Source organism: Canis lupus, chromosome 37 (assembly GCF_048164855.1).
Source record: "Canis lupus baileyi chromosome 37, mCanLup2.hap1, whole genome shotgun sequence".
NCBI lineage: Eukaryota > Metazoa > Chordata > Mammalia > Carnivora > Canidae > Canis > Canis lupus.
In genome coordinates, this window is record NC_132874.1 from 7,203,887 (window position 1) to 7,216,810 (window position 12,924).

The 12,924-nt window shown below is 38.5% G+C and overlaps 1 protein-coding gene across 9 annotated transcripts in view; it reads right to left on the reverse strand.

Moving 5' to 3' along the window:
- Positions 1-12,924, reverse strand: part of CDKAL1 (CDKAL1 threonylcarbamoyladenosine tRNA methylthiotransferase) — a 663,683-nt gene that overhangs the window by 481,670 nt on the left and 169,089 nt on the right. For all 9 annotated transcript variants that reach the window (XM_072813956.1, XM_072813952.1, XM_072813953.1 and 6 more), the window contains one exon: positions 3,952-4,048. In XM_072813956.1, coding sequence (XP_072670057.1) covers positions 3,952-4,048 — 97 coding nt within the window. The remainder of the gene's footprint in view (positions 1-3,951; positions 4,049-12,924) is intronic.

Here is a 12,924-nt window from a genome sequence, read left to right on the forward strand (position 1 = left end):
CCTTTCCAAACATAAAAAAATTAGACATTTTTGTGCTCCATCATGGGAAAAGTACAGATGTTACAGTCACCAAAGCCAGTTCTTCTGAACCCAGAGGTTGGTAGGTTTTGATATTCTGATTTTTTTTTTCATTCGCCACCACACAAATAATATTAATTACAGCTAGATAGTTTCTAGAGACAGTAGGATAGATGATAATAACATGCCCAGGGTCTGACAACTGATTGCTATGTGCCCTCACTGCATTATCTCTGATTATGAAAACAAATTAAATGTCCCATTTCTAGAGGCTGATATTGATGGAAATTCACATGTTACAAGGGTAATAACATCCTTCTTAATTATTAAGTATCTTCTTTTTTACAGGCTTACTCCATAAGTACTTGCAAACATAGGGATAATATGTCTTTTTTAACTCAGGTGTGTAGTAAGTAGCTTGTTCCCCCACTGATCCCCACCTCAAGGCAGCTTTTTATTTCAATCACTTGGTCAAAAGAACCGACACACCCTCTCTGTATTGTGGGGTGACACAGACAAATCCTAGCAGAGAGCAGAAGCCCAGAATGTAGTTACATGGGTTCTTTCTTCCACTTCTATTAAAGCCAGGAGTCTCAGGTACTCTGTGAGGGAAATTTTGTGAAGGAGTAAGTTTTTACTTCGTCTGTTTAAAAACGACAAAACAAAACAAAAAAAAAAAAAAAAAAAAACCCTGCAATATAATCCCTAAAACCAGTTTCCTACATCTATGAATTTAAACATTTTTTTTAACACTTCAGAATTTTTTCGTCTAAATCAATATAATACATTTCTTTATTTCAATTAAACTCACTATATTTCAGGTTTCTGTTTTTGTAGCAATTCTAAAAATTATCTTCAGAAACGGGTCTTTTCAGATACCAATTATAGATGATTTTGGTTTCCTTCCCCAGATTTTTTAAAATTTTAGGTTCTGTGGACATGACATTCACATATAAACAGTCAGTTATGATAAATGTTATATTGCTGCAAAAAATCGCTCTATAAAATGATGTTTACAAAGAATGATCTTATAATTTAATAGTTACACTAAATGCTGAAGATGTAATTAGATTACAACTCAAACTATGTTACAAATAGTGCAATTTCACTTTTGGAAACTTTTCACAACATACTGATTTGAAATTAAAATAAAAAGCCTTTTGTGGGGGGCACCTGGCTGGCTCACTTGGAAGAGCATGTGACTCTCGGTCTCAAGATTGTGAGTTCAAGCCCCACACTGGATATAGAGATTACATTTAAAACAAAAGGGGATCCCTGGGTGGCTCAGCGTTTTGGCGCCTGCCTTTGGCCCAGGGCGCGATCCTGGGGTCCCGGGATCGAGTCCCGCGTCGAGCTCCCGGCACGGAGCCTGCTTCTCCCTCCTCCTGTGTCTCTGCCTCTCTCTCTATGTCTATCATGAACAGATAAATAAATCTTAAAAAAAGAATAGTCATATCACTTTAAAAAATAAATAAATAAATAAATAAATAAATAATAAATAAATAAAACAAAAACCACAGGGGAAAAATAGTCTAGAGGAAATAAGCAAAGTCATAATTATTGTATTTCAGTGATGGAATTATGAATATTCTTTCTATTCCCATTTTTAAATATGTGATCTATAGTTAGTTCTCCAGTTGTAAAGAAGCAAAATACATAAATCTAAAGAATGAGATTGGATGGCAGAACAAAAAGATGCTAGATTAAATGGGGAGGTGAGAGAGGTTACTTGCCAAAGCCATGAGTTTGTATCATCCATCCATTAGCAGCACTGGGGATGCTCCCTCAGAACCTCCCCTACTTCCTAACATATACTGAGCTCTTAACTGCACACAGCGGAGTTCAGAAAAGTGTTACCATAATGTACACAGAGAACAGGATTTGTTATACTAAAGAAATTATCCTATTCCAATAATTTAACTCCTAGAGATGAAATCTGAGATGAATCCTATGCTTTTGCACATTCCATCCTAAAACAGAATTCTAACGAGTTTCCTATTTCCCTAACACAGCAGGACTATGTTTATGGAGAAAGTTAGTCTCACATGAATAGATAACTCAGGAGTCCATATTCATGTCATTCCTTAAACCAAGAGTAATCAAAAAGTAAACAGACAAATGGTGAAAACAAACTAAACTTCTCAAACATTCAGGTTCTGTTTAACACAAGAATGTTTGTTCAAAGATTATTGAATTTTCTAGTGGGCAAGGACTTGACAGCAGAAAACAAGTTCATTACACTGAGAATACAGTATTAAAAAACTTGTCAATAGCAGGGCACCTGGCTGGTTTAGTCGGTAGTGCTTACAGCTCTTGATTTCAGGGTAGTAAGTTCAATCCCCAAGTTGGACATAGAGATTACTTAAAAAAAAAAAAAAAAAAAAAAAAAAGGCTGTCAGTAGTAAATCAAATACAGAAAAATCCAATGAATCTCATTCCAGATGCCAATTATTCACATAATTTTTCTCTGAGGGTACTATATTTTCATACATTTTTATAAATTAATATAGCCCCCCCTTTTTTTTTAAAGAAGATTACTGAGCATATTGAGTACAGCCCTAGTAGAATGGTAGGAAGGATGAAGCACCACCATGTGGTCAACGGATACTGATGGAATGCTAACCACTTGTGGGCACTCTGTGACTACCAATGGCCACAAAGAGTAAGACGGATGACATGGGTAGTCCCCTGACCCAAGGATGCTAAGAGCAGGAAGACTCATTTAGTCAGTCACAAAACACTCACTGAGTGCCTACTGTATGTTGGGCATCACGGGGAAGGTTGGAGAAACATGATCAGTGTTTAAAAGCAGACTGAAACACAGTCACTGTGAATTTAGTAATTTAAGTAGCAAGGTGGCCTTTATCAGACAATTATAAATAAGTAAATGTAAAATCATAACCCTGTGAGATGCTGAGAGAGCAAATGACAGGGGGTCAGAGGGGGCGTCCCAGGATGGGCAACGGTGGGGCTGCGACTGGGGGGAGGGGGGGTGCAATATAAGGGAGGTGGCAAATTCCCAAAAAAGGCATCTATGTACTAGGGAGATGACAAGGAGTTCAGTGGGATGGAGAAACAACAATGATACGGGAAGAAAAATGGTAATGGACAGGCAGAGAAAGGCCAGGTATTAACAAGGGACTTAAATTCTGTACAGCTTGTTGTGTTAGGTTTTTTTTTAAAGATTTATTTATGTATTTGACAAAGAGCCAGAAAGAAAGAGAGAGTACAAGCAGGAGGAGTAGCAGAGGGAGAGGGAGAAGCAGACTTCCCGCTAAGCAGGGAGTCCAATGCAAGGCTTCATTCCAGGGCTCTGAGATCATGACCTGAGCCAAAGGCAGATGCTTCATGAACTGAACCACCCAGGCACCCTGGTATTTTTTTTTTTTTTTTTAAGTGAGAGAATCTAGAATGTTTTTGTGCTACAGTGAAAAAGTTACAGAGACATGACAAAATTTCAGCAGCAATGGGGGAAGTATGATGAGGAGACATAGTCCCAAGTGCAACATAGTTTGTAAATAAAACAGGAAGAGCAAATCTGGGACCCCTGGGTGGCTCAGCAGTTGAGCTGCCTTTGGCTTAGAGCATGATCCTGGTGTCCTGGGATGGAGTCCTGCATCGGGCTCCCTGCAAGGAGCCTGCTTCTCCCTCTGCCTATGTCTCTGCCTCTCTCTCTCTCTCTCTGTGTGTCTCTCATGAATAAATAAATAAAATCTTTTTTAAAAGGGAAGGGAAGGGAAGGGAAGGGAAGGGAAGGGAAGGGAAGGGAAGGGAAGGGAAGGGAAGGGAAGGGAAGGGAAGGGAAGGGAAGGGAAGGGAAGGGAAGGGAAGGAAAGGAAAGGAAAAAGAAAGAAAGAAAGAATCAAAATGTGGATCCATTACATGTTTCAACAACACAAGATTTTCTTTTTTCCCCCATCATGTAGAGCTTACCCCTATGATACTCAGTCCCTTAAAGTAGTCCTGACGAGGCTGGGCTTGAGGAACACATCCAGCTAGCACTATTTTCTTGTTCTCCTCTTGAGCTTTTCTAAAAGATTGAAGAAAAAACAGTTTGATTGTTTTGCTCACAAGTGTACTCTTAGAAACTCATGTTAGTGCATATAAACTGTCCAAATCCTAACAAGGCTTTCTACCATGAAACTGGATTTTCTAATAACTGCTGAAAGAGAAAATATTATAATAAGACTCCTGTACTACACATCTACTGATCATACCATTAGAGAATACAACAGCCATCCAATCTGACCATGTCTTTATCATCCCATTACAAAAGCAAAAACTTTATACAGAATTCTCAAGGATATAAATCATGCTTAAAAGCCACTTTCTAGTTAGTCATTCAATTAAGTTATTTTAAATATTAATGAAAATGTACCTAAAACCCATTCTATGACTTTCCAGGAGTTTGACCACTATAAAAGTTAAACATACTTTTAAAAATTCTAACAGAAGTCTAAAAAACAGAAGGTATAATATACCTTCTCTCCTGGGAATTCACACATCTCCCCACTTTTGCTCCCCAGGTACTTATGCTTAAGCATTACAGGGTGCTTATGCTAACTGCCAGCCCAGCCCTCACATATGCAAATATAATGTGTAACTAGACCCATGTTCAGTACTTACACATAAGGATGAAACTACATTTTGCTTTACAAATACCTTTTTCCTTTCACATCTTTACATAACCATCAATCTTATCCTTTTTACCCATCACAATGTGGATATACTATAGCTTATTCTTATCGGCAGTTAGGTTGTTTCCAATCTTTCACTATTAAAAATGATTTTACAATGAGCATGTGTATACATACATATGTACATATGTGGATGGATAGATATCTTTGATTATTTGAGAAAGTGTTTCTGGGTTGTGGAAATCCAGATGTGAAATCTATGCTAAGATGTCTACTTATTTCCCTAGCATAAATGCTAAAAAGTAGAAATGCTGATTCCAAGGTCAACATGGCTGGTTATTAAGCACATCTTTACTTAGGAGGGGGTTGGGATATATTTTATACATTACTCCCTCATCTGGCATTCACATATACAGCAAACACTGACTGTGTGCCAGAAAACAGTGGTCAATTCCGTGGTGCTGGAAATCTTTTTCTAGAAACTATTCACATTCTTTGCCCATTTTAAAATGAAATTTTCAAGTCTTCAACTCTTTTTCAAGTACATGGGTTTTGGGGTACAGTGATGCTTTGTTTCCTTTTTTTGTTTTTCTGGATGCTGGGGTACACTAGGCTTTATGCACCAAATTGTGTTCCTGGCCCCCCTGGCAATCTTTACCTTTCTAAACTGAGGAAGTTAAGAGTACGAGCAGCCCAATTTCAAGACATGTAACTTTTAGAACACACCATTGTGAAATGAAGTCTCTACACCTGGCACATTCATGTTTTCTCCAACCTTTTCAAGAATACAAACTCAGAACTGGCGGCCAAAACAAAAAAACAAAAACAAAAACAAAACCCTGGGATTAACAGAACCAGCTATTTGTGATCAACAGCCACTTCAAGACCTTCTGGGAGGTATACAGAGAATGATTAAATGAATAAGTAGAGAATAAAATACTATTTTAACATCATCTCTAAATGTTTCATTTCAATAACTTATCACAGAGCTTTGGTATAATTTTTCCACTTGGAATCCTGTAATAAAAGAAACTTGTTAATGGAATTTTAAAAATCTGAATTTGGCAGATTTGGCATATCCAAGAGAATTACTGCCTGGCTCTACCACCTGGTTTTACTTTTTTATTAGTGCCATGCACATCATTGTACACAGTTTTCTGGTGGTAAATGCAAAATACCTTTTCAAACAAAAAAATAATTTTCCATTTACATTAAGAATCTATACGAGGAAGTAACATCTGGCTTCCTCAAGAATTTTAGCTATAATACCTAGAAACATGGCAAACATCCAAGAGAGTCTGTGAGGTCACCAACAATTACATTCAAATTAAAAGGCCTGCCTCCTATAATGTGACTCATTTTCTTAATTATTAAGCACATCTAAGACATGATGTTGTGAGTTTAAGAGAACACAGTAAAGAAGACATGCTCTTTGCACCCAACGAGCTTATAGTTTATAATGGATGAGATGTAAAAGAACATCAACAACACAGCATCAAATAATAATGCCTCTAGTGACAGAAAGACACACAGGCAACATATATATCATGGGGAACAAAAGAGTATATAGACAGAAAAAGATAGTACAAGGCTTCCAAACAAACTTGGGGGGATTTTTAAGGCAGACAGTAGGAGGAGAAAGAAGAATTAGAGGCAGAGAAACCATCAGGCAACTGTTACAGCATGGCAAAAGACAAGAAGGTTAAAAGTAGGAGGGAAGTACTGAACTACAGAATTCATATATATTATAGAGACTGGAAAGCTTCTATTATGGAAGGAGATTTAAGAAAGAGGCTGAAGAGTTTCTATTTAAGTTAGTGGGCAATGGGGAAGTGTTTGGCAGCAGTGTGGACATAGAGTGGAACCAAACTTGAAGAACATGACAATGGTGGCAAGACATAAAATGAAACTCAAGGAAAAAGAATCTAAGAGGTAAGGAAAAGGGATGTGACGACTGAATGCATGTGGAAGATAAAAAAATTTAAAAAATAAAAATAAAAGATTAAAGGAAAGGAGATTAGTTTTCTTGCTAGAATATACTTGAGGAAAACCCCAAGAAAGTTCAAAAGTCTACAAGGGATCAGCGAACATCCTACAGAAAAAGCGACATAGTCAATACTTTAGGCTCTGCTACTCACAGGTCCTCTGTTGGAAGAGTTTTAATTCTGTCACTTTAATGCAAAATCAATCGTACATAATACACAAATGTGTGTGTGTGTGTGTGTGTGTGTGTGTAGCATCTGCCAGTAAAGCTTCATTTACATAAATAGACAGTAGGTCAAATTTGGCTCAAGGAAGCAGCTGGCTGAGTAATGAGATAGAAGGCAACAAATTCACATAGAACACACTAAATCTGAGGTTCCACTAATGCCCATCAAGTTTCTGGAAATTCGAGTCACCGGCTGGGAAGGAAGCTGGGGGGAGATTTTGGAAACATTCTCTAATAATGTGACAGTTGATAACAGTGCAACGAACCTAGTGGTGTGGAAAGAATCCAACTGAATACAAAATTTTAAGGCTCTTTAGAGATGAAGAAACATTTCCACAGAATAAAAATGTTGGTATGAAAAATAAAAAGGAGGTAACATTACCACCAACCACTATATTCTAATGACAATAATAATCACAGCTAGCATTTACACAGCATTTCACCAAGTTAACCATTATATAATTAGCTACGTAACATATCTGAAAACAGCACAGCCAATATGTTATAACAATCCAGGACAAATGTTATTGTTTTTGTTTTTTGAAAGATTTTATTTATTTATTCATGAAAGACAAAAAGAGAGAGGCAGAGACACAGGCAGAGACACAGCCAGAGGGAGAAGCACACTCCATGCAGGCAGCCTGATGTGGGACTCGATCCTGGGACTCTGGGATCACACCCCAAGCCTAAAGCAGATGCCCAACCGCTGACCCACCCAGGCATCCCCAGAGCAAATGTTCTGATGACACAATAAACACTAAATCAGGTCATAAAGCAGTCCAAGGCTGATTTTAAGGGAGTAAGCAGAACACCAGAGAATTAAGAGGAAAAGTTCAAAATAGAGATGCTTGAGTAATTTACTTAGAATATTATTTCATGCTTTTACTGAATATGGATTTAAAATGCTAGGGTAGACCAGAACTATAATCAAAGCAAAAATCATAGCCCTGTTATGGAATATTAATGCCACATTTTACATGTGACCAAATAAAGTAGGAAAACTTTTAACCCAATTTCTCTGAATCCTCTTTTTCTAAACATTCCCTTCTTACATCCTGTTCTTTTTGTTTAGCTTTGTTCAGGTTAATAGAAGCCTGTAAAACAATTTCTTTAGAAACATACCCAACACAGACACATTTTTAAAAGATTTGTCCTTCAAAATATGAATGCTGGTAACAATAACACCTTAAGAAACTTTAAAGTAACATGAATCTCTGAAGTCCTCATTTTAGATAGCTTTGAAATATTAATTAAAACAAAAATTACATGTAAAGCTAACTCAATATAATCCTTATTTTCTTGAAACATATTTCTAAATTAGAGACATACCCTTGACTAGAACACTAACTTGAGTAATGCAGAAAACATGTAGAAATCCTTCCCTCTTTTCTGCCAACTACTAAATACAAAAATAATTTGTACAGAATCTTAAAATTCACAGAAGCATAGAAAATAAAGATGACATGTCATTTACTTTATTTCACCAAAGAGATGAGGAGCCACTGGCTGGCTCAGCTGGTTAAGCATCTGCCTTTTGCTCAGGTCATGATCTTGGGATCCTGGGACTGAGCCCCACGTAGGGCTCCCTGCTCAGCGAGGAATCTGCTTCTCCTTCTGTTCCTCCCCATCCCACTCATCCTCTCTTAAATAAATAAAATCTTTTTTAAAAAGAGAGAGAAAACTGAGATTCAAGAAGATGTAATAACTGTGGCCCAAAGTCCACACTTTGAGTTAGTGCTGGAGCTGGAATGGATGCCTAAGATTCACTGTTCCTTGAAGATCAGATCTCAGGACATAAATCAAACTTGGGTTTTGATTGTGTAATAAAAATCAGAGCAAATGTTTTTTTAATGAAAACAATACAGAAATTTATAGGGATTATAACACATCGAATGTCTTCAAAGTAGAAACACAGTATCTGACAGTGTCTGTTTCTCTGAATTCTGCGCACAGTCTAATTGCACACTCCTGGATACATCAAGAAAAACACAATTCTCAACAAATAGCAGGTAGGCAAGAAATGTTGCTTCTCTCTTCATGTTCTTTTCTCCTCTTCCTTACATCTTTCCTGCAACTCAATGCTCAATCAATATAAAAATAATAATAACTAGGTCTTCCAATTTTAGTGTATGTGCTACTGAAGCAAGCACAACAATGACTAGGTCTTCACCCAAAGTTTTCTTTCATGAAAAATTATTTTGTAAATATATATCTGACTTTTATAGTTCTTTTTTTTTTTTTTTTTTTGAGGGGGGGATAGGGAGGAGCAGAAGGAAAGGGAGACGGGGAGGATCTTAAGCAGGCTCCAACACCCAGTGCAGAGCTGGAGCTCACAACCCTGAGATCATGACCTGAGCCGAAATAAAGAGTCAGAGTGCCTGGGTGGCTCAGTTAAGTGTCTGCCTTCGGCTCAGGTCATGATCCCGGAATCCTGGGATCAAGCCCCACATGAGGCTCTCTGTTCAGCAGAGAGTCTACTTCTATCTCTTGTTCTGCTTGTGCTCTCTTTCTCGCTCACTCACTCACTCTCTCAAATAAATAAATAAAATCTTAAAAAGTCAGACACTTAACTGACTGAGCCACCCGGGCACGCTTAATTTTTATGTCTAAATGCATACTGATATACTCATAAAAACTCTTCCTCACAATAGCACTAAAAAGAGAGTCATATTAATCTGTTTCTGTACAAAGCAAGCACAGTCTTCACTACTCTGTATGTGAGTATCCTCTGTACTTAAATATTCAAGTAAGAGAACACTTATTGTATATATTCATAGTTAAGCAAGTAGTCATGTGAAACACACAAAAATATTTCAGCAAATAAGGATTTATGTGCGTGATAAACTTCAAAAACCACGATGCCTTTTCTAATTTGAAAACAGCAGTCAAGAAAGAAGTAGCCTGTAGCAATGCCACTGTCTACCCCCATAACTACTGTCAGGACTTTGAGAGACTTTGAGAGTTGGGCCAGGGGCTGCCGAAAGTTGAAAATAAAGTTACTCTAAGACTTGATGGGATTTAACAATCTGAAAAAAAAAAAAAAAATCATCCTAACATGTATTCAAATATATAACTCAGGATAGTTGCAGACATTTATATCCAAAGTAACCGGGGGTATAGTCTTGGGATCTCAAGAATCGATTGTATTTTAACTAAACAAAAACTAGAACATAACATATTTTATGCTCCATAAGAAGGAATGTTATAGAAAGGGTTGTAGTTTTCACTGCAACCCAGAAGAGTCCAAAGAGCAAAAATTTCTCAAAATCTTTAACAGTGGCAAGCAGAGCAGACACCCGAGGCAGATGATCACAGAAAAAACAATCATGTCTTCAAACTGTATCTAGGCACCACAAACCACACTGATGAACTGGCCATACAAAACCAGTCAAGAAATTCCCATGTGAGTTCAGCTTCAATGGGTTTCCTTTATGATGCTTACTACCTGGACAAGTTCCTGAGTTCACCTAAAACTTCTATCAATAAGGTCAGTAATTCAGCATTTCATTTATTCATTCTGTCACTCCTTCACTCACCCACACCAAGACACACACAAAAAAAGAAAGATAAAAAGTCCCTGATGTCCAGCAGTTCAGTCTAGTGAGAAGAGGAAATGGGCTTTAGAGCCCAGGTTCTTTTGCACAGAGGGGAAGAACGGAAATCTGGAGGTGACAAGGAGAACTGTGAGTAGCCCTGTGGGAGAATCACCATGCATCCCTGCAGAGAGACTCCAGGGTACTTTTTTCAACAAAGCAGGACTATGTAACCCTGACTCCCAAAGAGGTTCCTGAGGGGTGCAGTCAGAGATGCAGAGGAGGCTAAGCAAAGGGTACCATAGTCTTCCTCCTCATCCTCCACTACAACCTGTTACTGTGTGTTTATGTGCTTCATGTATCAAAGACCCGTGAAAGATTTTGTTTGAAGAAATGATTTTGTCTTTTTAAATTTAAACAAACAAACAAACAAACAGAAAAGGTGAGCATAGGAAACAGATTTATTCTCCTGCCAAGGACACAGACTTTTGTTAAGAGGTTAAGGATAGGGCAGCCCCAGTGGCACAGCGGTTTAGGACCGCCTGCAGCCCGGGGTATGATCCTGGAGTCCCGGGATCGAGTCCCGCGTCGAGCTCCCTGCTTGGAGCCTGCTTCTCTCTCTGCCTGTGTCTCTGCCTCTCTCTCTCTCTCTATGAATAAATAAATAAAAATCTTTAAAAAAAAAAAAAAGAGGTTAAGGATATAAGGAAAGTTGGATTATAGAAAAGGGAATTTCAGTGAGAAGTGTACACAAGTTTTTAAAAGAAGCTACAAGACAAAAGTGATAGGGGGAATGGGGTGAGACCAAAGACAGGAGAGTCTGGGAAGAAGCAGGAGGAAATCAGAAAATGGGTGATATTCTTGCACACTGGACAAAAGACTAGACACAGGAAGCAGCACAGTAAGAAAGCACCAGGTAGGCCTAACTAGCTCTGAATCCTGTGGCCAGCTGCTGAAAGTCACTCACCTCTGTAAATCAGGAAATTTCCTCCAGAAATGTGGGGTGTGGGGTGGTTCTTCTAATTCTGGGATGCTGGCAGCTATTGACCATGGTCAGATATGCCTACATAAGGAACTGAATTAGTGAGACTGGCTATTAAGAAATCGGTCCCTGGGCCCATTTAACTCTAGGCCAATCTACAGAAAAAGTTTCTGAATCTGCAAAACCAAGTATCATACACTGAAAAATAATGACACCTAGTTATGCCACATGGAAAGCCAGCTTGACATGACATACATTTCCACTGCTCTAAAACTGAAACCCTAATCCCATAAGACAATCAAGCATCCATTCTGTTTCTAAAGCAAGTGGCTTAAAGGTTGAATCAGAAGTACTGAAAGCCACAAGTTTGTTCTTTGATTCAGAAATTCAGCATCAAGACACTTGGGCAAGTTAATGGTAAATCCACGAATAGCAAATCCATCCTTCCAGTTGTCCTTTCAAAAATCACAGAATTATTCTTAATCCATCTTGTTCTCTGATACTCGATCCATCAGCAAACCCCGCTAACTGCACCTCGGAAGGATGACCACCATTTTTCAACCACTTCCCTGCTGCCACCCTGCTCTAACCAGTAACACTTCTCCCCTGTTTCCTTCTATCTTTGTCCCTTTATAGTTTACTCTCAACACAGCAGACAGAGTGATCTTTGTAAAATGTAAGCCAGAACAAAGCACTCTTCTCCTCAAAATGTTATGGATCAGTATCTCATAAAGATTAAAAGCCAAAGTTCTTCAAAACGACCTACAAGGCTCTGCCCCCTTTGGAACCCCTCCTCCTTTCCCTGCTCCCTCTCATCTCCTGTGATACCTTCTACTCTTTCCCCACCCACTCTGTTCCAGCTAGCAGGCCTTCTAAGTCTTCCCGGAAAGTGCCACACATGCACCCACATTAGGCCTTTCCCTCTGCTGATCCACTTTTGTACAGAAGTCCACAGGGTGCTCATCCCTTCCTCGCCAGGTCCTTGCTCATGGATCATCTTCAGGAAACCTGTGGCATACCATGGCACTGCCATCAACTCCCTTCGCTGCTTGTTTGCTTCTTCACACCACCTCTCACCTTCTCCTCTCCCACACAATTTTCAAAATTTTTAAAAATAGCATGTCCCCTATCTGCACCCCCTCCCAGAGTGTGACTTTATCATAAAGACAAGGATTGGGGTGTATGCTCTCTTACAGAAGTATTTCTAGACTTAAAATAGAACCTGGTATGTTGTAGTAGCAAAAAGGGGGAGGATAGCACTAAAAGTCCAACCAGAGAGGAGTCAATGAACTATGATAGAAGCATAGAAAGGAACACCACAGTCGCTTGAGAAACACTGTAGTGAAGTGACTGACAGACTCTGAAGCCAGGCTGCCTAGATTCTAAGGCTGCCTCCATTTACTGTGCAACTGTAGGTTAAATACTTAATCTCTCTGCGCTATGTTTTTTTTTTTTTTTCATTTCTAATAGAAGTTCTTATTTCATGAAGTTGTGAGACATAAATATGGTAATATATAAAAAGCACTTTAAAAAGTGCTGGCATAT